The sequence below is a fragment of the Neolamprologus brichardi genome, chromosome 3 (genome assembly GCF_056152115.1).
Source record: "Neolamprologus brichardi isolate AB-2024 chromosome 3, ASM5615211v1, whole genome shotgun sequence".
Taxonomy (NCBI): domain Eukaryota; kingdom Metazoa; phylum Chordata; class Actinopteri; order Cichliformes; family Cichlidae; genus Neolamprologus; species Neolamprologus brichardi.
Window position 1 is genome coordinate 53984991 of NC_142106.1, and position 22076 is coordinate 54007066.

The 22076-nt window shown below is 46.3% G+C and overlaps 1 protein-coding gene across 1 annotated transcript in view; it reads right to left on the bottom strand.

Annotated features, from left to right (window-relative positions):
- The window catches only part of LOC148105845 (focadhesin-like), a 32238-nt gene extending 11108 nt beyond the window's left edge, over positions 1-21130 (bottom strand). The window contains exons 1-26 of the mRNA XM_087838904.1: positions 21045-21130; positions 18111-18182; positions 17193-17267; positions 16611-16765; positions 15596-15688; positions 14080-14181; positions 13733-13958; positions 13344-13550; positions 12388-12475; positions 12021-12226; positions 10610-10870; positions 10097-10201; positions 9498-9599; positions 9274-9401; positions 8059-8185; positions 7810-7944; positions 6845-6895; positions 6630-6713; positions 6269-6407; positions 4774-4962; positions 4305-4426; positions 4112-4204; positions 1802-1890; positions 681-722; positions 481-589; positions 277-393 (exon numbers count right to left, since the gene is read on the bottom strand). Coding sequence (XP_087695030.1) covers positions 277-393; positions 481-589; positions 681-722; positions 1802-1890; positions 4112-4204; positions 4305-4426; positions 4774-4962; positions 6269-6407; positions 6630-6713; positions 6845-6895; positions 7810-7944; positions 8059-8185; positions 9274-9401; positions 9498-9599; positions 10097-10201; positions 10610-10870; positions 12021-12226; positions 12388-12475; positions 13344-13550; positions 13733-13958; positions 14080-14181; positions 15596-15688; positions 16611-16765; positions 17193-17267; positions 18111-18167 — 3102 coding nt within the window. The 5' untranslated portion in view covers positions 18168-18182; positions 21045-21130. The remainder of the gene's footprint in view (positions 1-276; positions 394-480; positions 590-680; positions 723-1801; positions 1891-4111; positions 4205-4304; positions 4427-4773; positions 4963-6268; positions 6408-6629; positions 6714-6844; positions 6896-7809; positions 7945-8058; positions 8186-9273; positions 9402-9497; positions 9600-10096; positions 10202-10609; positions 10871-12020; positions 12227-12387; positions 12476-13343; positions 13551-13732; positions 13959-14079; positions 14182-15595; positions 15689-16610; positions 16766-17192; positions 17268-18110; positions 18183-21044) is intronic.
- Between the last annotated feature and the right edge of the window lie 946 nt (positions 21131-22076).

A 22076-nucleotide genomic window follows, 5' to 3' on the forward strand; every position in this document is an offset into this window, starting at 1 on the left:
AGCTACAGCAGCCACATCAGCGTCTCTGAACCACAGCAGCCAGCAGGCTGCAGTTAACAGACGGACAATCACACGGAGCTCGTGTTTATTTACAATAACATGTGGTTTATGGGGCAGGTGAATCACTGCATGTTTACTTTTGAGGGTCAGTAAAGTGTTCATAGTGTGAGGGTCAGAAACAGCTGATTCTGTTTCATCACGTCACTGTCACGACTCTTAAAGAACTCGAATCATCTGCCAATCACGGTTTCTTATGTAAAAGCTGATGAAACTCACGTGTAGAAACCAGGGGAAAACTCGTCCTTTGGACTTGAAGCTGCTGCTGCTGATGCTGAGCAGGGTGTCCAGCACCATGGTCAACCAGCTTCCTGTGGCCACGAACTCTGGTCCAGCCTATCGAGTCCAACAGCACTGAGCTCAGCATCTCTATGATGATGAAATAGCAAACACACTGTGTAACAGGACCCTGCGGCGTCTCACCCCCAGGCTGCCGTCACCATCAGTGGGCAGGTTGCTCTCATACTTCGCCAGAACAGCGGCGAGGCCACTCAGAGCCAAGATGGCGTTTCCCTGAACAACAGGACTGTCCCTGAAACGACCCACAGAAAGTCACAGCGCTCACATCAGGTTACTCTGCTCACCAAACGTTTCCTATGAAACAGAGCGAGCAGGGGACTCACTTTGTAGCAGCTTTGATGACATCTGCCAGCTGATCTCTGGCCCTGTGTCAGAAAAATAATAACAACACATTAAAAAGATGAAGAACGTGATGAAGATGGTGACCAGTGTCTGTTAAAGCAGTGATGCACATCAGCACTTTAGTCTATTTACAACCGTAATACAAAAACATCAGGACGGCGTCTCACATGTAAATGAAACAGGATGATTTACAGATTAAATGTAATCACATGTTTAAACTGAGAAAAACTAACATTTTAGGGGAAACTAAGTCTGGAGAACGTAAGTTTGATGGTGTAGCGCTGAGACAGACGCCGTAGCATCTTTGTAACAGTCTGTAAATGTCTTCGACTGGACTTTGGGACAGGAATGTCCTCCTGTTCTTGTCCGAGGAGCTAAAATCCTGGATCAAAGTCCTGGGTCTTCTTTGGTGGATTGTTTGCTTCCCTCCATGCTTTCTAAATAAGTCTCCGCTCCAATTCATCCCACAGATGTTCTGCTGGGTCAAAGTCAGGACTCTTTGTAGGCCAGTCAGGTTCTTCCTGTGCACACGTTCATGTTGGGAGCAGGAAATCCTCCCAAATGTCTTGGTATTTGGAAGTATTAAGAATTCCTCTCAGCAGAACTAAGTAGCTGAGCCCAACCTCTAAAAACAGCCCCACTATCATCCCTCCACCACCAAAGTCAGACGAGTATCAGTCTCCTGATAACTGCTGAACCAGACTCCTCCATCGGACTGCGAGACGCAGAAGCGTGAACACGACATTTTCCAACGATGCTTGTTCCGATCACGACAGCGTCCAGGAACTTCCTGAGCTCCTGACAGCGAGCCACAGACTTTATACACCTGTGACTGACAGGCCTGAAAACCATGATTCACTTTCTTCATGGTCAGGAGGGAGAGCAGGTCGTCTACTGGTCAGGAGGTTGCTGGTTCAGAACCAGTTATTTTGGCTACATAGTGCAGGTGTTACCACAAAGTGTTGATGTAAAGTTTGGTCCACACAGCAGGGAAACACACACTACAGTCATTACAGTAAGATTAGAGACCTTGTACAAAAGCACTACCATTTATATACACACAGTCTACACATATACAAGCAAGTATGAGTGTGGTTCTCACCACAGCCAGGCACAGTGATGCTTGTACTGCAGCTCCTGTGGATCCTCTTTGCCTTGTTTCTGGAGCATCTCTAACTCAGCACGTCGACCCTGCCAACAGAAACCAAACCCTGAGAGGCCTTTACTGTAAGATCAGAGGCCTTTACTGTAAGATCAGAGGCCTTTACTGTAAGATCAGAGGCCTCTGAGGCCTTTACTGTAAGATCAGAGGTCTCTGAGGCCTTTACTGTAAGATCAGAGGTCTCTGAGGTCTTTACTGTAAGATCAGAGGTCTCTGAGGCCTTTACTGTAAGATCAGAGGTCTCTGAGGTCTTTACTGTAAGATCAGAGGCCTCTGAGGTCTTTACTGTAAGATCAGAGGTCTCTGAGGCCTTTACTGTAAGATCAGAGGCCTCTGAGGTCTTTACTGTAAGATCAGAGGTCTCTGAGGCCTTTACTGTAAGATCAGAGGTCTCTGAGGTCTTTACTGTAAGATCAGAGGTCTCTGAGGCCTTTACTGTAAGATCAGAGGCCTTTACTGTAAGATCAGAGACCTTTACTGTAAGATCAGAGGCCTCTGAGGTCTTTACTGTAAGATCAGAGGCCTTTACTGTAAGATCAGAGGTCTCTGAGGCCTTTACTGTAAGATCAGCGGCCTTTACTGTAAGATCAGAGGCCTCTGAGGCCTTTACTTTAAGATCAGAGGCCTTTACTGTAAGATCAGAGGCCTCTGAGGCCTTTACTGTAAGATCAGAGGTCTCTGAGGCCTTTACTGTAAGATCAGAGGTCTCTGAGGCCTTTACTGTAAGATCAGAGGCCTTTACTGTAAGATCAGAGGTCTCTGAGGCCTTTACTGTAAGATCAGAGGTCTCTGAGGCCTTTACTGTAAGATCAGAGGTCTCTGAGGCCTTTACTGTAAGATCAGAGACCTTTACTGTAAGATCAGAGGTCTCTGAGGCCTTTACTGTAAGATCAGAGGCCTTTACTGTAAGATCAGAGGTCTCTGAGGCCTTTACTGTAAGATCAGAGGCCTTTACTGTAAGATCAGAGGCCTCTGAGGCCTTTACTTTAAGATCAGAGGCCTTTACTGTAAGATCAGAGGCCTTTACTGTAAGATCAGAGGTCTCTGAGGCCTTTACTGTAAGATCAGAGGTCTCTGAGGCCTTTACTGTAAGATCAGAGGCCTTTACTGTAAGATCAGAGGCCTCTGAGGCCTTTACTTTAAGATCAGAGGCCTTTACTGTAAGATCAGAGGCCTCTGAGGCCTTTACTGTAAGATCAGAGGTCTCTGAGGCCTTTACTGTAAGATCAGAGGTCTCTGAGGCCTTTACTGTAAGATCAGAGGCCTTTACTGTAAGATCAGAGGTCTCTGAGGCCTTTACTGTAAGATCAGAGGACTTTACTGTAAGATCAGAGGTCTCTGAGGCCTTTACTGTAAGATCAGAGGCCTTTACTGTAAGATCAGAGGTCTCTGAGGCCTTTACTGTAAGATCAGAGACCTTTACTGTAAGATCAGAGGTCTCTGAGGCCTTTACTGTAAGATCAGAGGCCTTTACTGTAAGATCAGAGGTCTCTGAGGCCTTTACTGTAAGATCAGAGGCCTTTACTGTAAGATCAGAGGCCTTTACTGTAAGATCAGAGGCCTCTGAGGCCTTTACTGTAAGATCAGAGGCCTCTGAGGCCTTTACTTTAAGATCAGAGGCCTTTACTGTAAGATCAGAGGCCTTTACTGTAAGATCAGAGGCCTTTACTGTAAGATCAGAGGTCTCTGAGGCCTTTACTGTAAGATCAGAGGCCTTTACTGTAAGATCAGAGACCTGTGAGGTCTTTACTGTAAGATCAGAGACCTTTGAGGTCTTTACTTTAAGATCAGAGGCCTTTACTGTAAGATCAGAGGCCTTTACTGTAAGATCAGAGGCCTCAGAGGCCTTTACTGTAAGATCAGAGGCCTTTACTGTAAGATCAGAGACCTGTGAGGTCTTTACTGTAAGATCAGAGACCTTTGAGGTCTTTACTTTAAGATCAGAGGCCTTTACTGTAAGATCAGAGGCCTTTACTGTAAGATCAGAGGCCTCTGAGACCTTTACTGTAAGATCAGAGGCCTCTGAGGCCTGTGGAGGACAGACTGGCTGACATTTGTGTTGTGTAGGTTCCAGTTAGGCTGCACATCACCCAGTATGTCTTACTGTGTCCTGGTGCCACATGGAAAGGGCAGAACTACCAGCTGGTGAAGTCACGCTTCACGATGTGCATTTTAGTCTGCTGAATTCTTCGTCCACACCATTTATTTCTATGAAGCACTCAGTGCTGCTTTTGTAACACCTGCACAAACCTCCATAACGGCGTAGAAAGCTCGGCTCATGAAGCCCCTCCAGGCCTGTGGCAGGAGGAGGGCACGGTGCCACTCAGAGGGCTGGATGTTGACCTGTGCACCAAAACACAGAAGAAGGAAACAGTTCCTCTTTCAAGCTCTGCGTGCACGACAAAGAACAAGAGAGAAAGCAATGGAAGAAGACAACACGTACTTCATGAACGAGGGCTGTCAGCGTCTGCTGGTAACTGCGGCTGCGGCTGACGAGGAAGCGGCTGATGGGTCTCCCAGCACGATCGGTCTGCACAGACAGACTGTACGACAGAAGCAGCCCAGCTGCACCACAGACAGAGAGGCTGAGTTATAATGGTGCTTCCAACAGTGACGTGTTGGTACAGACACACTGTTTGAAATCTCCACCATGTCCTGGCTTTATGAGAACCAAACAGATTAAATCTGCAGAATATCTTCATCTTCCAAACCTCTCCTCAGAAAGACGTCCCTTCCTGTAGCTCCACATATTCTCTCTTCCTCACCAATTTAAGAAACACAACTTTGATATGCTGACTGACAGATTTTACAGAGTTTAAAGGCAAAGCAGCAACATGTTCATAGTGACGTTCAACGACACCACACAGTCGACATCACTGACACCAACTAAATGAGAGGTGTCACTGGGTCACCTGCCAGTCCTGGCTTCAGCCCAGGCTGCTTGTTTTTCTCGTAGGTCTTGAGCATGAACGACGGGATCCCTGCCACCGTTTTACCCTGGTCTGAGCGGAGGTTACCCCCCCTCAGGGCTGAGAAGTAGATTCCCCGCGGCATCTGACTCATCTCCTGCCTCAACAGTGATGTCAAGAAGAGCTCGAAGGCTGGAAACATAAAAGAAACACCATCAATGCATCATCAGCATTACTCAGTATCACACGCAGATGTGACAGATCCACGATCTCTCCAGCAGGAAACACACCAAACACCTGATGTCTGTTTCTGTGCAGCTCAAACAGCTCAAACAGCTGATGTTGATGGTTATGAACAGTTGTGCTAAACAAAAATGTTGTAACATCATGCAGCGTACATGTGTTCCTAAAGTATCTTAGCGGTCCCAGGACTGCACTCTCCTGGAAGCTGCTTTCAGGGTTACAGCCTCTAACGCTCCTACTGCCACTAAGACCACTTTGTTCTTGTTCTCCAGTCGCTGCTACTCTGGAAGTTGAAGCACCCCCGACCCTTACTCCTACTACCGGCTCGACGGGGCTTCTAGTCCACATGTGGCGCGGGTGTTTCTATACACTACAGCTTCCTGGTTGTGCTTTGAGTTTATGCTATCCCAGCTTGCATCTTCCATCCTGCTACTACGTGGTGGAAAATGTCCGTAGCACCTTTGCACAGTCTGCAGCCGTGGTAGACTCCCTCCTACCACAGCTCACCTCTAAGCATCTGGATCTTTCTACCATTCATCGGGCTTCTCAGCATCTGTTTCAGCATCTGCACGGATTTGGCTCTGACTGATCTTCATCCTGCTGGCCTCACCAGGTGGATCTCACTGACTCCTCCCATACAGCTTGATGTCATCTACAGGATGACATTTGATGACATCACCTCTTAGTGATGAGCTGGCTTTGGGGATTGAAGCCTTTGCAGACAGAAGCTGGGACACTGCACACTCCAGTACTGTCTCCCACAGTTCCTGATGAATGTTATCAGTGCACTGAAGCACAGTAACAAGCAGGTCAGTGTGCATGAATGGGGCATAGAGTCAGGTTGGTCTGCCTAGTCTTAAGTGCTCTTGTACTGTCAGAATGACACGATAGCAGCCCTACGAACCAGCAGCTGAGCTTTTGTGTTGTTTCTAATGCTTTTCAGAGTTTTGCTCATGTACTGGCTCATGTGCCTCCACAGCTTCAGTAGCTCCTGTGTCGTGGAGAGGCGAGTTATCGGGCCGTGGTTTGATGGCCAGGACGGTTCAGTCCTGTGTTCGTGCCTTTAGCATTCCCCATATCTATAGACCGCTGATCACTGAACGCTTCTTAAACAGTAGACGTGGATTATGTCGGGTCCCGCTGTTGTCCCAGACTCATTGTCTCGAGAGTAGATCCTGGATGGATCTCTAGAAGCAGTTTATTCTGTCGGGACGACAGGATACGACCTGTTGGTTTGTTGGCTGCTCCAGTTTACCTGGAAGAACAGACGAGGTGGTGAGAGTCATCAGCTTCACATAAGATGAGCCTGGGACGGAGAGATCCTTCTCATCTTCCTCCTTTTCTTTACTCTGTTCATCTTCTTCGTTTTCAGGGAGCTTTGCAGGTGGTCGGGCCTTCCAATCAGAGAGAAGAGAGAGCTGACACACGGCGGCGTATAGGGACGTTTCTGAACACGCTAAAATAACTGAAACATCAGCTTCCTCATTAACTAGTGCCTCATAGTTACACCTGACTAACGTCTGAGGACAATTAATAAAGAAACATTGCAAAATGATCTGGCTAATATGTTAGAAACTGTTCTGATGTTGTTATGAGAGTGGAGCAGGACTCTTAACTGCCTCAGGAAGGTGGTTGATGGTGTGATCTGTTTCAGGAAAGGCTGCCAAAGCCCTGTAGCCACAGCTGGCCACCTCTGGATCCTGTTACAACACAAAGGTGCAGACACATGTTTCTGTTTCCTACAAGAGGATGAAACTTATGTGACATCACAGCATATTTGTGCATGTAGGAGTCATCATGTCAGCTGTGTGTAGATACAGTATATACAGACCTCGCTCAGAGCATAAGTCCAGAGAATGCTGACCACCTCTTCTTTTAATTTCTAATGACAAAAAATAAGAAGTGAATTTAATGCACATTTAACACACACACACACACACACACACACACACACACACACTAGAATCAACAGAGTTTTCCAACCTTTTCTTATGTTTTCTGCAGACTTTCATTCAGCCAAATCGCTGCACTGACCTAAAGCACGATCTGCACGACATTTCCTTCAAACACAGTGAAGGTGGACGCCGCTCTTAATGAAACCCAGAATTAGCTTTCATGTATATGAAAGTTGCTGCTGTGCTCTGGATCTTTGGCATTTTGCATGAAGCGATTTTCTCTAAGCTTCAGTTCACACAGCAGAGAAGTTTGTGTCTGACTCAGTGACTGCAAGGTGCTGCACAGGTCCTGTGGCTGCAACCCAAAAGCATCCCTATCAGGCGTCCTGTGCTAATACGCCATGTTTGGTTTTGGCCTTTGGTCTTGTGTTTGTTTAGATGCCACTTTGCAAACCTAAGCTGTACTGCCATATCATTGTTAGAGAGGAGGAGAGCTTTCCAACAAGCAGCACTGCATGGTCTAGGATTCATCTGCTGGGACGGCCTCTGCTGCTGTGTTGAATCCTCCAGAGCAACAAATTACCAAAACGTCTGTTTTTAAAAAGAGGCTCACACTCGCTGATCCATTTATTAGTTACTGTGAAGTCCGAGCAGAACAGGACTCTGAGGACTGGACCCTCACACGTCTGTACTTTGTGCTTCTACACAACTTTACATTGATGTGCTAACTTTAGCTACCAAACACAGTGATGTAGAGATGTGACTCTACAGTGAGGTGATACAAACAGCTGGTGAGAGTCCTGTTTACAGACAGAACCACAGAGAAAAACAGAACCTGGTGGAGTTCCTGTGTCACTCTGTTAGCTCCTCAACACAGAGGAACATGAACGTTACGACGCACCTCGTACTGCTCTGATTTAACTGTGAGCTGAGGCACCAGAGCCAAAAGCTCAGCGATGGCTTGAACCACCTCTGGCTGTGAGTGACAGCTGAGCTCAGGCCAAACAGTTCTCCATGCTGAGATAATATCCACCACCTGAGAAAGAAAGATTTCTTTTAAGACCAGAACTTTGGAAAAGATTCAAAAGTTATGATGCAGAAAAAAGATGATTCCTGAATTTAAAGAGACAAATGGAGACAGACGAGGTACCTCTGCTCGACACAGCTCCTGTAGTCCCTGCAGGACGAGAGCAGCCGGGGTTGCCAGGTCTGGTCTGTTGCACTGTTTTAAAGTGAGTGAAATGGCAGCCACCATGTCCCCTGCATGCTGGTAAGGCCTGGTTAACACACACATCAGCGTGGACAAAGTGGAAAATGTGTTTCTTCTCATTTTGTTACCATTTTTATTAAAAAAAAGCATTAAAAGTGCCAGGACACGTGTAAGTAAGTAAATGCCACACACAGCTTCTTATCATTGCAAACTCTTCTGGCTGCAAATGTTTTACAATAAAAGCAAACGTAAGCATTTGTGAGAACAAGAAACAGCTCAATGATTTGCTAAATTTGTGCTGTAGCATCCATCCAGAGGGTTTCCCAGGTTTTCACTAATGCTAACAAAGCTGCATGTACATGTTAGCAGGTGTAACAGGCCCCGGGACGATGAGCAGTGTGCACCAGCTGGTTAGAACAAAGGAAATAATCAAATAAAATCATTGTTTGATTTCATCAACACACATAAAGGCCAGTTCACAAACACTGACAAGCATTAGCTAACAGCTAACATGTAAAGGACGTGTGCAGGAGCCTGGATGCAGTTTGTGGAGTTTATATGATCAACATAGTTTTTGGGTTGAAGGTTAAAAGTATAAAGTTATGGCTCACTTGCTTAGAGTTGTATTATATGGGAAGCAATGCTTACAGACTGACATAATAATAGTTTGATTTCTTTTGCTTCAAATGTATGCTTTTATTTTGATAGTCTGGCAGAGACAGGAAGTTAGCTGCCTCGCAGTCTCTCTGTTTGATCTGAACTTTGTAAGACTTTGATCCTTCTGGATTCAGTCACGTGTAGCTGCTCTGAAAGATTTCAAACTGGACTCCTGCTGATTTTTGGAGAAACAGGGACTCAGTGGAGCGTCGAGCTGAGGCTTCATTCACTGCAAAGCTACAAAGTGCATTCATTTATCTTAACAAGCAAAGTTGATGTGACTGAAAAAACAAAGATTTTTCTGAACTTTTATCAGCTTGTTGAGCAGAAACATCTATGAAGAGTCCAGTCAGTGATTATTACTCATCAGAAGGGAAGATGAAGAGTCCTGGTGTTGGAAGCTCACACTGTCTGCACTGTGCATGCAAAGTCCACTGAATGAATGAACCAGTGAATGCAGGAAGTGCCCACTGTTTCTGTAAGTATGGGAGGACCCACCTCTCTCTGCAGATGTCCCTGACACAGGCGGCCCTGGCCAGGATCTGCTCCCACTGGGCGTCCCTCCCCAGCACCACCCTGCTGTCCTGCTGGCTCATTAGACGCTGCAGCTCTGGGTAGACCCGGTCCTTACAGACATGACCAAAGCAGCACACAATCAAAGACAAACAGAAGCTTTGAACACATGAATATGACATTTATGGTAATGCGTTATTATTGCAAACCTGTTTCTTCCACAGAGCGGTCATGAGGCGCAGTCCCACTGCTCTCAGCTTGGGGGAGCCGGCCAGCATGTGCAGACTGTGCAGCACGATCGGGAAGCAAAGCTGGAATATTACAGCACATATGATCAGAGCCAAGTTTACAAGAGAAACACACGGTTACAGCTGAAGAAGGCAGATGTTAGACGATGACTGCTGGTTTGGAGAGTCCAGCTCACTGACAGAGTGCTTTATACTACAGAGCACTGCATCTATCCCACACAGAGGCTGCTGTGGTCCAATCCCAGCTCCTACAAACTGGGTACAAGAAACACTGTCCGTGTTCATTTCAGTTATTCACTGTTATTGGTGGATTGTGCTCACATGCGGGTATTTGGGACACGCGGGTCACTGGTTTTTAAACTCTAGAAGCCTCCTGGATGAAGAAAAGCTCCTCAGACTACATGACCTGGATGACCCCACAGATAAAAGCTCATCTGTGTGTATGATGGACTAAAACACACTGTGAGCGCTCAGATGAAGTAGAAAGGTGCTGCTGATGTTCCAGCCCCGTCTCCAGACGCTCACAGTCAGTACAGGTTCTTCTTAGTCGTGCTGCGTACCTTATGAGTGCCGAGGTTTGGCAGGCTTGTGAGAACAGCGTGAGCCAGGACGGGACTCTTTTCTTTGGTCAGTTTGAACAAAAGAAGCAGCATGAGGGGCGGGACCTGCAGAGGGAAACGCCCACATCAGCAAACACACCAACCAAACATTAGGGGTACAATGAAACAATGAGGGGTAAACTTCACACTTCATCTGCAGCTAGTGACTCCAACACAAGTCCAGAGGGAAGTCTGTCCCCTTAGAGCACTCCCTAACCTCTCCCTTTATACGGCAGCAGATTAGCAGCAATCACACAGCAGTGACAGCTTTTATCTTCCTGCTGATCTGAACCATTTCAAAGTCATGTGTTGGTGCCAAAACACCAGGTTATCAACATGTGTTTACTGCTCTTAGAAAGACAAACACGAGCTAGCTGCCTTACATACAACATATCTACATGTCAGAGGGAACAACATGCATTACTTTATATTCAGGCCACAGATTTAAGAGAACCAGTTGTGTGGGTTATCTACCTGGCAGGGGTCGGCAGCAGCGACAGCCTGGCTTGCTTTCAAAGCCAGCTGGCAGATGTTTTCCTGACCCATGATGATGAGATAAGTCACAATCAGGACAAGAGAGGAGGACAGGCGCTGGCTGGACGACAGGGCGGAGCTGACCGCCAACAGCCAATCGGTCGCCGCTGCTGGATTGTTGGCCACTTTGCGCAGTACCGACAAAGACACGCTGAGCTCACTATACCAGGAACTCAGAGACAGAGGCAGTGATGGGGCCGGCTGAGGGAGACAGATTCATGAAACAAATGATAAAGAACAAAGAGCAAAGCTACAGATGCACCATGAATGTTAATGAAGTGTAATTTAAGGATCAAGCAAAGCATCCCAGAGGAACAACACTCCAGAGACTGGATGCTGACCCTGAAGAAGAGGCAGTAAAGACAGCCCTGTTGCTATGACACTGAGAGGGAAACAATATTTTTGGATGGATGTCGTCTATGCTCTAATGCTCTGTCCACTCACCACCTAACAGCTACCTGCACTATTGTAACAGTGTTTGAATTATGTGGCTACACCTCAAAGAAAGACTCCAAAAACTGAATGTGAGAAACAGGCCTGGGGCTAACTGCTAGGCTACCTGCTGGGTTACCTGCTAGGCTACCTGCTGGGTTACCTGCTAGGCTAACTGCTAGGCTACCTGCTGGGTTACCTGCTAGGCTAACTGCTAGGCTACCTGCTAGGCTAACTGCTAGGCTACCTGTTGGGCTACCTGTTGGGTTACCTGCTAGGCTACCTGTTGGGCTACCTGTTGGGTTACATGCTAGGCTACTTGTTGGGCTACCTGTTGGGCTACCTGTTGGGTTACCTGCTAGGCTACCTGCTGGGCTACCTGCTGGGCTAACTGCTAGGCTACCTGCTGGGTTACCTGCTAGGCTAACTGCTAGGCTACCTGTTGGGCTACCTGCTGGGCTACCTGTAGGGCTACCTGTTGGGCTACCTGTTGGGCTACCTGTTGGGTTACCTGCTAGGCTACCTGTTGGGCTACCTGTTGGGTTACCTGCAAGGCTACCTGTTGGGCTACCTGCTAGGCTACCTGTTGGGTTACGTATTGGGTTACCTGTTGGGCTACCTGCTAGGCTACCTGTTGGGTTACCTGCTAGGCTACCTGCTAGGCTACCTGCTAGGCTACCTGCTAGGCTACCTGCTGGGCTACCTGCTGGGTTACCTGCTAGGCTACCTGCTAGGCTACCTGCTGAGTTACCTGCTAGGCTACCTGCTAGGCTACCTGCTAGGTTACCTGCTAGGCTACCTGCTAGGCTACCTGCTGAGTTACCTGCTAGGCTACCTGCTAGGCTACCTGCTAGGTTACCTGCTAGGCTACCCGCTGGGTTACCTGCTAGGTTACCTGCTCTGTTACCTTCTGGGTTACCTGCTGAGTTACCTGCTGGGGTTTATCTGCGGGCCTGCTAACTCTGTGCAGCAGGCTGTGAGCCAGCCTGTGGTTGGTGCTGTGTGTGTTCTGGTCAGACAGCGGCTCAGTGAGACCCAAGCAGGACAGGAGCTGCAACACGGGGAGAATCAGGACCGGACTCAACCAGGGCGACGCCTCCGCTTGTTCAGGGACCAAACTCAGTGCTGTGTTAAGAGAAAGAATATCTCATGTAGGACACAAAGCTCTGTGAGGTTCCAACCATGACCTGCACACACAGTTTTGTTCCCACTAATTCTTTCACTGCTTCAAAGTCTCTTAAAGGAAGCTAAAGCCAGCAGAGCTTTGTCCAAAATAATCACTTTACCAAGTCTGAGAAGGCTGGTCAGCTGATCTGAAGGGGCTTCCAACAAGAGCAAGGCCACGCCCATCATCAGCTCATCCAACAGCAACTCCTGCAGAAAACAAACAGCGATGCCAACAGGTCAATACAGGCCACAGAAGCCCGAGGGCTCACACATTACAGCACTGACAAGGTTCACAATGGGGGACATTTGACCCACATGTGTAAACCTCTATAGGCCAGAAGGCATCTTGTTCCATATACTGACATCACCAGCAGACTGACAGCTAATAAATAAGTCAGCATGTTTGGTTTTGTAGGCGTGGACAGGATCGATGGTCAGGCTTCCTCTCAGAGAGGCTCCAACTGCAGGATGTGAATGATGTTAATAAGGTGAAACGTGTAAACAGAATCGGTCCCAGCATGGAGACAGTGTGTGAAGAAGACTCTGTATTTACATGAACCAATCACCACTGTAGAGCAGTTCATTTAATCCCTACGTAAGAAGGTCTGTGTAACCGTCACTACAGCTGTTTCTGTGATGAAGTTTCAGTCAGCTTTAATCAGCTGTTTGGATGAGATGCAGCGCAGAGACCAACAAGTGCTCAGCATCACTGGGAACAAACCACTTCAGGTGACCCATCATGGAGCTCATCCAGAGGATCAGAGCAGCGATCAAAGCAAAGGGTGACGAATCTAAAACATGTGCTGAGTTACTTCCTTCCACACGTGTTCATAGTTCTGATGGCTTCAGTGAGAATTAGTCTAAACTAATTTTTCACACTAATTCTGGTCACACAGCGTCTCCAACACTGCTTTCTTTAATGTGACTGTAGCCTGAGGGTGCACAGCCTGACTCCATCACACAAGTGAGTGTAAACAAACCTGATGACAGCCATGACGTTACGTCACGTTAACCAGCACAGCAGCGTGGCTTCTTTATCTTTGCTGGTGTCTGATTGTCTACAAACAGCGATCACCTGACAGGCTGGAACAAGCTGCTGCATTAAGCCGATTATTGGTCTGCAGTCTCCGTTGAACTCGAGGCATCGCCGACACGCACACAGCAGCTGCAGAGCCAGCGCCGCTTTCTCTGGTTTCCACTGGTCTCCAGAGGTCCCAGTTAGATCTTGGAGCAGAGCGCCCACAAACGCACACAGCTCCAGGACTGCCTCCACGCTGTCCACCTGCAGGACAGAGAGGAGAGGCTGACATAGCTCCATCCTGCTCTCTGTATTAGTTACTTCCTGTCAATCTGAGCGTATGCAAATAAGAGAGACACATTTAAATGAACGATGGTGTAACATACAGAGTGGAAACACGTTGACGTGTCTTTGTACAGTTACCTAACATAACTTCAGTTTGTTACCTGCATGTGTGGAACCAGCTGACAAAGACAGAGCAGCAGCCTGTCAGACACTGGGGACAGCGTTTCCTGCTCCTTGTTCTGGGGGGCGGACCTGGATCCTCCCTGAATGGGCAGCATCACCCTAAGAAGACTCTGTCGAAGGAGCGCGTGCTCGGGTTGCCTGTGAGGTTGGCAGTATAGGTACCGAAGGAAGGGGGCCAGCATGGTGATATAAGCCTCTTTATCTCTGTAACGTACACACACACTGGAGTCATAAGAATCTCTGAGAATAGATCATCTCATAATGTCCAGTTGTCTTCAAAGTAGTGTACAACATAACAGCTACGATAGGAACCAGTAAGACTTACCTGTCAACAGCTTTCTGGATAAAGTCATCGATCTCGAACAGCAGAGCCGGCCAGCAGTCCACTCTGTTCTCCAGGGCTGTGACGTACGGGTGAGGGCTGCTCCTGCAATGGACGGGTCAGTGTCCCAGCTCTGATTCAAGTTATGCTCCCAACAAACCACTGAGTCAGTCTATTATAACGAAGACAAACTAAGAAGGCCTCAATCCACACAAGACCTGTTGCCTTCCTTCTCTCACCCCAACCAATCACAGCACATGGCCCCGCCCCTCCCTGAGCCTGCCAGAGGTTTCTTCCTGTTAAAAGGGAGTTTTTCCTTCCCACTGTCGCCAAAGTGCTGCTCATAGGGGGTCATATGATTGTTGGGTTTTTCTCTGTGTTATTATAGGATATACTGTACAATATAAAGCACCTTGAGGCGACTGTTGTTGTGATTTGTTGCTGTATGAATAAAACTGAATTACAAGTTCTCCAAAGAACAAGTGCAAACTGTCAACACTAAAAACTATTGACAGTGTTATTTTAAAGCATCGATCCTTTACTGTTGGCTACACATCGTCACTTTCGCAGAATGCAGTCATATAAATAGTCCTCCAACATCCATACTGTTTCCACACAAACTGGATTTATACACCCACTCCCACAGTGACAATCTAAAGGCACAATGTCACGTAGCTGCCACCTGTGAGGATGAAAACATGCTTAAAATATGGTGTACTCACACGTACCTCTAACCAGAGTCGAGTGTGAGAGACAAAACGTTAGCAGTTGCACACACACTAATGCATCCACTGATACCATTATAGATCAGCCTTTGAATGAAGTGCTGTGTGCCTGTTCAATCATTTTCCAAGTGCAGGAAGGAAGCTCACGTCTGTGCCTGTGACAGCCTGCACTGTGGGCCAGACGTCTACTCCTCCGTGTTTCCAGTCTTCACATGACGGAACCTGTTTGACCACATGTGTCACCCTTCAGCACGCCATTTCCAGACCCTCAGTTTTAATACAGCGCCAACTCGTCAGCCTATCAGAGCACTCCCCACGTTCCAGCACAAAGGAAGCAAACAATCAGGAGTTTCTTCTATTTATTGTGACTCAAAGTCTGTTGGTGTTTCAGAGCACTGGCAGACAATTTGGACAGAGGAGATCTTTCTGTTGCACCGCTGATTTTTATACGGATGTTCACGAGTGTCTTTGCCTTTGAGGTGAAGTCTGCATTCATCCACAGGACAGATTCCCTGTCTGCCACCTCTCACTCTTTACATGTAGTCAGTATTTTTCAACCTCATGCACTAGTTTGGGATTCTCATGCTCCAAGAGCCAGTTTATAGCTGGGACTGAAGCACCAGGGCCTTTGACTGCCACCAGACAGAGCACCGGACCCCTACGGCACTTCAAGTGGGTGGTGGACCAATGCTGCTTCTTTGGACTAGCAGTAAGCTACAAGCTATATGTAGCTTGATAGATTACACAGGACAATATGTTTGAACATCTCTAGATATTAGACATGAGATACTTACCTGATAGAATACGGACAGGTGAAGTGTCCATCGCTCTGGTCAGCCTGCATCTCCAACAATCGCCGAATGACTTTTATCAACCCTTGAGTGTGTCTGTTGGACATCAGAGTCAGAATAACTGAAAAAACTAACAGTGTGAGCGTTTTCATTGCTTCAAATGTTTTCAAATAGTTACATTATGCTGCACAACTAGGTTAGCGTCCAGATTAGAGAGCATCCAGCTCTGAACTGTGGAACAGTGACCTTTAACATTTTCATGTTTCCAGTTTGAACTTTCAAAGCTATTTTCTTTACTTCACATGAGCCCTGATGGAGAGCAATGACATGGTGGATTTATCCTCAGCACAGACTAAGCTGTGACCTCCATGTGTCTAACTCAGTTTGTAGACTGTCAGTCGGGTTCCTGCACTGGAAGCATTGACTCCATGTTACACACTGGTAGCTGGAAAAGAAGGCGACTGGACTTGATTAAGTTTTAAAGATGTTTCACTTCTTATACAAGGTGGAGAGACCCACATATTTAAACCCTACAGGGCGTTTCCCTCCTTGGAGATGGTCATCGAGCTATTTGTCATGTGCGTCATCACATGAGTATAAACAAAAGCGTAGGTCACTGTCAACACCAAGGGTTAAGGGTTGAACCACTATGAGACCTTTCCGCGACCCATCATGTGACCTTTGAGGTCACCTGAGGCGAGGTGTGAGTGGGCCTTTAAAGGGATTTAAAGACTGAATTTGTAGGTGACGATGGCCAGTAACAGTGGACATACACGGCCTTCTTCATACCTCTTCTCAGTTCACAGTGTTAGCATTCTCATGCTAAAGAGAGCCTTCTTTGTCCTGCTGATACACAACCTCGTCCTGCTGAGGTCTATCTTTCATGTTGTGCCTTTGTGCAGCGGCTGTAACGCTGCATGGATGCAGGTTACAGAGCCTCTGTCAGACTCATTGACAAACAGCTGAGCTGAGCTTTCTGAGGCAGGATCGTGGCGTCCAATAACTGCGCGTTGCATACCTTGCAGAAGGCAGGAGGTTGAGGACACCATTGAGGATGTAGTCCAGGTCTGCATGGCCCTGGTCCACCAATAACACCAAGGTGTCACAGCACGCTGAACACACCACAGCACAGTCACTGCAGCACTGCTGCCACAAAGCTTCCAGTGCTGGGCCCTGAACAACAACAGTGATGCAGTCAGTGTTTCAGAAGTTTAACAAAACGATCTGTGCCATTTCCACACATGCACTGAAGCCCTGAATGAAAACGGACAAAGACAGAGGTGCACGTGAGAATGCAATCTGTCCCACTCAGTTCAGCCACTCGGGCTCAGCACTGATTCAATCCCAACAAGGTTTGATTCAATTTGGACTCAGACAGTCAGAAATATTATAACTATGATCGTTTATCAGTGCATATCCATATTTTATATCTGTGTATAAAAACAAAGCTGACACTGTGAGATCAGAGGTGTCAGCCTCACAGCAGATGTGTCAAAGTCACTGAGGATAAAACACAGGACCACATGAAGCAGATGTTCCTGCTCTTTTATACTTCATGTAACTAAAGAAATGATCATATGTGACTCTTACAGGAACTCACCTGAGCACAGGACCAGGTGATTTGCCCATTTGACCCTTTTTCCTTTAAGACAGCTGCAACAAGACTTCTCACCGTCTACAACACAAGAAAATCACACTTCTGTACCATTATTCACAATAACAAAGAGAGGAAGAGAAACCAACACTACAGAGTGAATGAATGAATGAGTGAATGAATGAGTGACTGAATGAATGAATGAATGAGTGAATGAATGAATGAGTAAATGAATGAATGAATGAATGAATGAATGAATGAGTAAATGAATGAATGAATGGATGAGTGAATGAATGAATGAATGAATGAATGAATGAATGAATGAGTGAATGAATGAGTAAATGAATGAATGAATGAATGAATGAATGAATGAATGAGTAAATGAATGAATGAATGAATGGATGAGTGAATGAATGAATGAATGAATGAATGAATGAATGAATGAATTAATGAATGAGTGAATGAATGAATGAATGTGCCTACAGGGACCTGAGTCTGTGTGTGTTCAGTAAAACCTGCCTCTCCTCTACATAAACATATTAAACACACGAGTGTGAGTGACTCAGAAACCCTCGTGGTTGCCAACAAACATACAAAGTAACTCTGTGTCTTGGATCTTGTTACACTGTAAACTCATCTCATGTCTCTTTAAAATCCTCCAACAGCTGCACACATGTATCAGTGCACCTTACAGTCATGTTACTCTATCAAATAGTTACGTTACTCTTTACTCTGTCTTATCAGGAGACTTTTTTATGAGTATTGCTGAATTCCTGTTAATGGTAGAGATTTTCTGCCTGTGTGAGCTGCTACTTAGTTTACCTCTATCATTAACAAATCACTCGTACCTGTGGAATCAGACAAGGGAAGGATCATTGGTATCATTTGGATGGGAGGAGTCACAGAGCAGAGTCCGCCTCTTACCTGGGCTTGTATGACGGGGCTGGGGAACTCGAGCCGCGTCTTTAAACTCTCCATCATGTCACTGGATCATACCTGTGAACATCCAGAATCTCCATTAGAACAAGAGGAGGAGGTTTGATCAAAGTAAAGACAGCTCTCCTGTTAAACTACAGATGATCACATATCAGGGAAATCAGACTTTAGCTCAGGGATGTGACATCGAACCCCTGACTGATCCAAACAGTTTATTCTTCCTCTCAAACAAACATTCCCAAATGTTTGTCCCAAACAAAGGAAACCAAGATTACCCTTCAGCCATCCACCCACTAACTAAACAACACTTTAGGTTCATGTAAAGTTTCTGGATGAAACTTTATATGAACTTACATGACGTGTACATTGTTGTTTCTAAATGCATTTTGCTAAACTATTTTAGTACTGTGGCAGTGTGTTGTCATGTATATCTATTAATAAGTGTTCAAACAGAGATGCTAACAGTGCCTGATTACGTTATCTTATATAACAAATACGTAGCTTTCAAAGAGAACACATGGTGATAGATGATGAAGTCTCCCAGCAGCCCTCCTACTGCAGTGTTACTGGGATACGCTCAGAGACACCTGATCCAGTTCTAACAATAAGCTTTAGAGAAAAAACACAAACACTAAATGGGGAGTCTCATGAATCCAAGCTGGGAGCTGGTCCACAGGAGATGGGCCACTGAGAGACAGCTGAAGGCACTGCTGAAGCCACTGCCTCCTATTCTACCTAGCAACAACAAATAAGGCTGCAGTCTGAGGAGGGAGTGCTCTATCAGTATAACTTTGTACTACAAGCTTTTTAAGAGACGACAGAGGCTGATTATTCGAGACCTCGTCTGTCAGAAGGAGGATTTTAAATCTTGGATTTAACAGGGAGTCAGTGAAGAGGCGCTAATATGTGACAAACATGCTCTCTTTCTACTTCCTGTTGGTACTCGTGCTGCAGCGTTTCAGGTTAACTGGAGGCTTCGAGGCTTTTCATGGCACTTGTCTGATAACACTGACTCACAATCGTGCAGCTAGAATCACTCTCAGCTTAGTTCACAGACCTACATGGTTGTTTGTGCACACTGAATGATATATTCTGCTCAAAGACTCCTCACAGCTTCACTGGAGCCACGATGATGCTGTTTCTAAGAGTTTTAGGGCCGAGCACAACAGCCTCTGTCTGGATTTAGAAGCAGGAAATTAGAGGTCACCAGGTCTTTTAGGTCTCTGTGATCAACCAAATCACAACAACAGTCACTTGAAGGCACAGACCACGAAGTACAGAGAAAATCCCACCAACCGGTCAACCCCAATGAGCAAGGCCTTGGCCACAGCGGGAAGGAAAATCTCCCTTTTAGCCGAACCAGACTGGAGGACGGGCAGACGTCTGACCGACTGGTGGAGAGGGAGGGACTCACATGGTGGATACTCATCTCTCACAGACGGTGAGAGGACACAGACAAAAGTGTCACCTCATATCAGCCAAAAACTGCAATTCCACTAACGGCCTCTGGAGGCTGCATCCAAAAGTGAGACAACCCCAGCAGCCCCCTATATGAGCACTGTTACAGTTTACAGCTGTAGCTTTTTACCAGGCCTCACCTCTGCCAATCCAAGTGACCCACCTGTGTCACACACACTGTGAAGCTAAGCAGTGTGTCACAATGAAAGCTCCTGCTTCTTCCATGGTTTATATACACATGCTGTGTGGATCTGTGTCTGAAGGAGCACAATACATTGGGACGCACACTCATTGTGTCCCAAGTGTCACTTCCAAACTATAAAATACAAAAATAAAATCAGCAGCGTTTGCTCTGTTGGTCTCTAAAGAGGACATCAGGCTAAATACATCTACTGTTATTAAATTAGTGCGACACACCATGATGAGCTGCACTCACACTGATACAGCCACGTAGTACGTGACAGCTCAAATAATTAATCAAGAATAATCCCCCAGATATATAACAATGCTCAATCTGGAAATGGCAAAGCCGACCACCCAAGACAGAGCAGCATGTTTATGAAGTGTCCCACAAGAAACTGGACACGTCAGAGAAACCAGGAGAGGTACTGTGGTGTTACATGATGAGTGGGTGAATACAGCTGTTAAGGGTCACTGAGTGAAGGATGCAACAGGAGTTAGACCTGCTCTGGTGTCTGTTTTGGAGATGGTGACAATGACTTCAAATTAAAAACTAAAACCCAGCTGGATGTGTCGTAGTGGAAAATGTTCAGTTTGTCTTTGAGAGTGACTGGAATGGACGAGGAGGGCCAGCTCAGGGTGAACCTGAGACCAGGTGACAGACCTGGATCCTCGGGACCAGGTGAGAGGAGGCAGATGAGTTGCTATGGAGACACTAAGAGGAGAAACCGGAAGAAGGAGAATGAGCTACTATCTGTGGCGTTTCCGTCAGAGCTGCTGCACAGATCTACCCTGCAGGGCTTCCGTCGTGATGTTCGTGGCAGGAACACTGCATTGTTTCTTGAAACTACACCGTTAGCTGGGTGACATTAACGGCGAGATGTGTAAAAATGCAGTTTTCCAAGTGACAAGACTTTTATTAATGAAGTGAGTGAAAATAAGGTTGATTTGTCAAAGCGGTTTACTGCGGTGCGCAGCTCGTCCTGATGTTTCCTACATTTCCCACAGGCCAAAGCGCTTCACCACGAAGCTTCCGTACACACGAGGCCATCCACAAATATCTGGTGATCGGAGGAAACTAAACTGTAAAGTCGTCCGGACACAACTTAGCACTGAACAGGACCTGCTAATAGCAGCTTAGCATCAACACAAGCTAATGCTAACGTGATACAGCTGACGGCAGGTTCACTGTAATAGATACGCGGCTGTAACTGTAACTGCAGCAGGCTGAGAAAGACTAACGAAGCTCAGTTAAAGTTATACATGCTGTTCAAAAAACTTTACCTCCTTCATCCAGCAGACCCGCGCGGAAATACGGCGAGCAGCGAGGGCCAAAAAGGACAGGAAACCGCCTTTCTCACGCGATTACGTCACAGACATGCACAGCACGCGCAGGCTGAGTTCATATTTTCAGCACATTTAATAGAGCAATGAAATTATTATTGTTGTTGCTGTCGTTTCTTGTTGTTAATATTGTTTTATGACAAAATGTTGACACACTGTGTGAAATGTAAATAAAAATTGAATTAAATTAAATAAAATTAAATTACAAAAATTAAATCTCATGAACCTTTATTATTATTATTATTATTATTGAACTTTATTCATAACGCTGTTGTGTGCAGCTTAGCAACATCCTCCTTAAACATGTAAAAGACATCATCTCCATGGGAGCACATGCTGCTCTAAAACTTGTGTATATAATTCAGTCTTGGTTCCTTTCCAAATGTGCAAGGTGCCACTTCCATAGGCACTGATCTAATGCCAACCATCACAGATGCAGCCTTTTTAAACACTGATAACAAACTTCAGCTCAGACATGTAAAGCGTCTCATTACAGACGTTTTACAGCCGGCGAGCCTTCAAAGTCTTGGGTCTGAGATGAGTCCGTAAGAAACCACGTCGGCCGGTCTGGAAGCACGTCGCGAGGCTCCAAATGCTCCACCAGACCGCCGACAGGTCTCGCACGCCACAGCCGCTCTATCACGTGACACATACTGCTCCTATGTGCTAAGGTCATGTGTTGGGTTACGCCATGTCGCAAGTTTTCTGAGGTGCTTTTGTGATATTTAGTAGATTACATCTTTTTTTATTTATTACTTATATACGATCCAGTAATTTAGGTCAGTATCGGACTGATACCGATACGCAACGTCGGATCGGTCCATCTCTAGTTCAGATGGCTTTTAATGAGCCTTATAAAGTAAACACAGTTTAAAAACATCTAGCAACTAAATCAAGGGTAGCCTGAACTTACAGTCACTGAACACAGCAAGTGTCCTGCTCTCAGACACAAAACCTGCCTTTAAAAGTTCA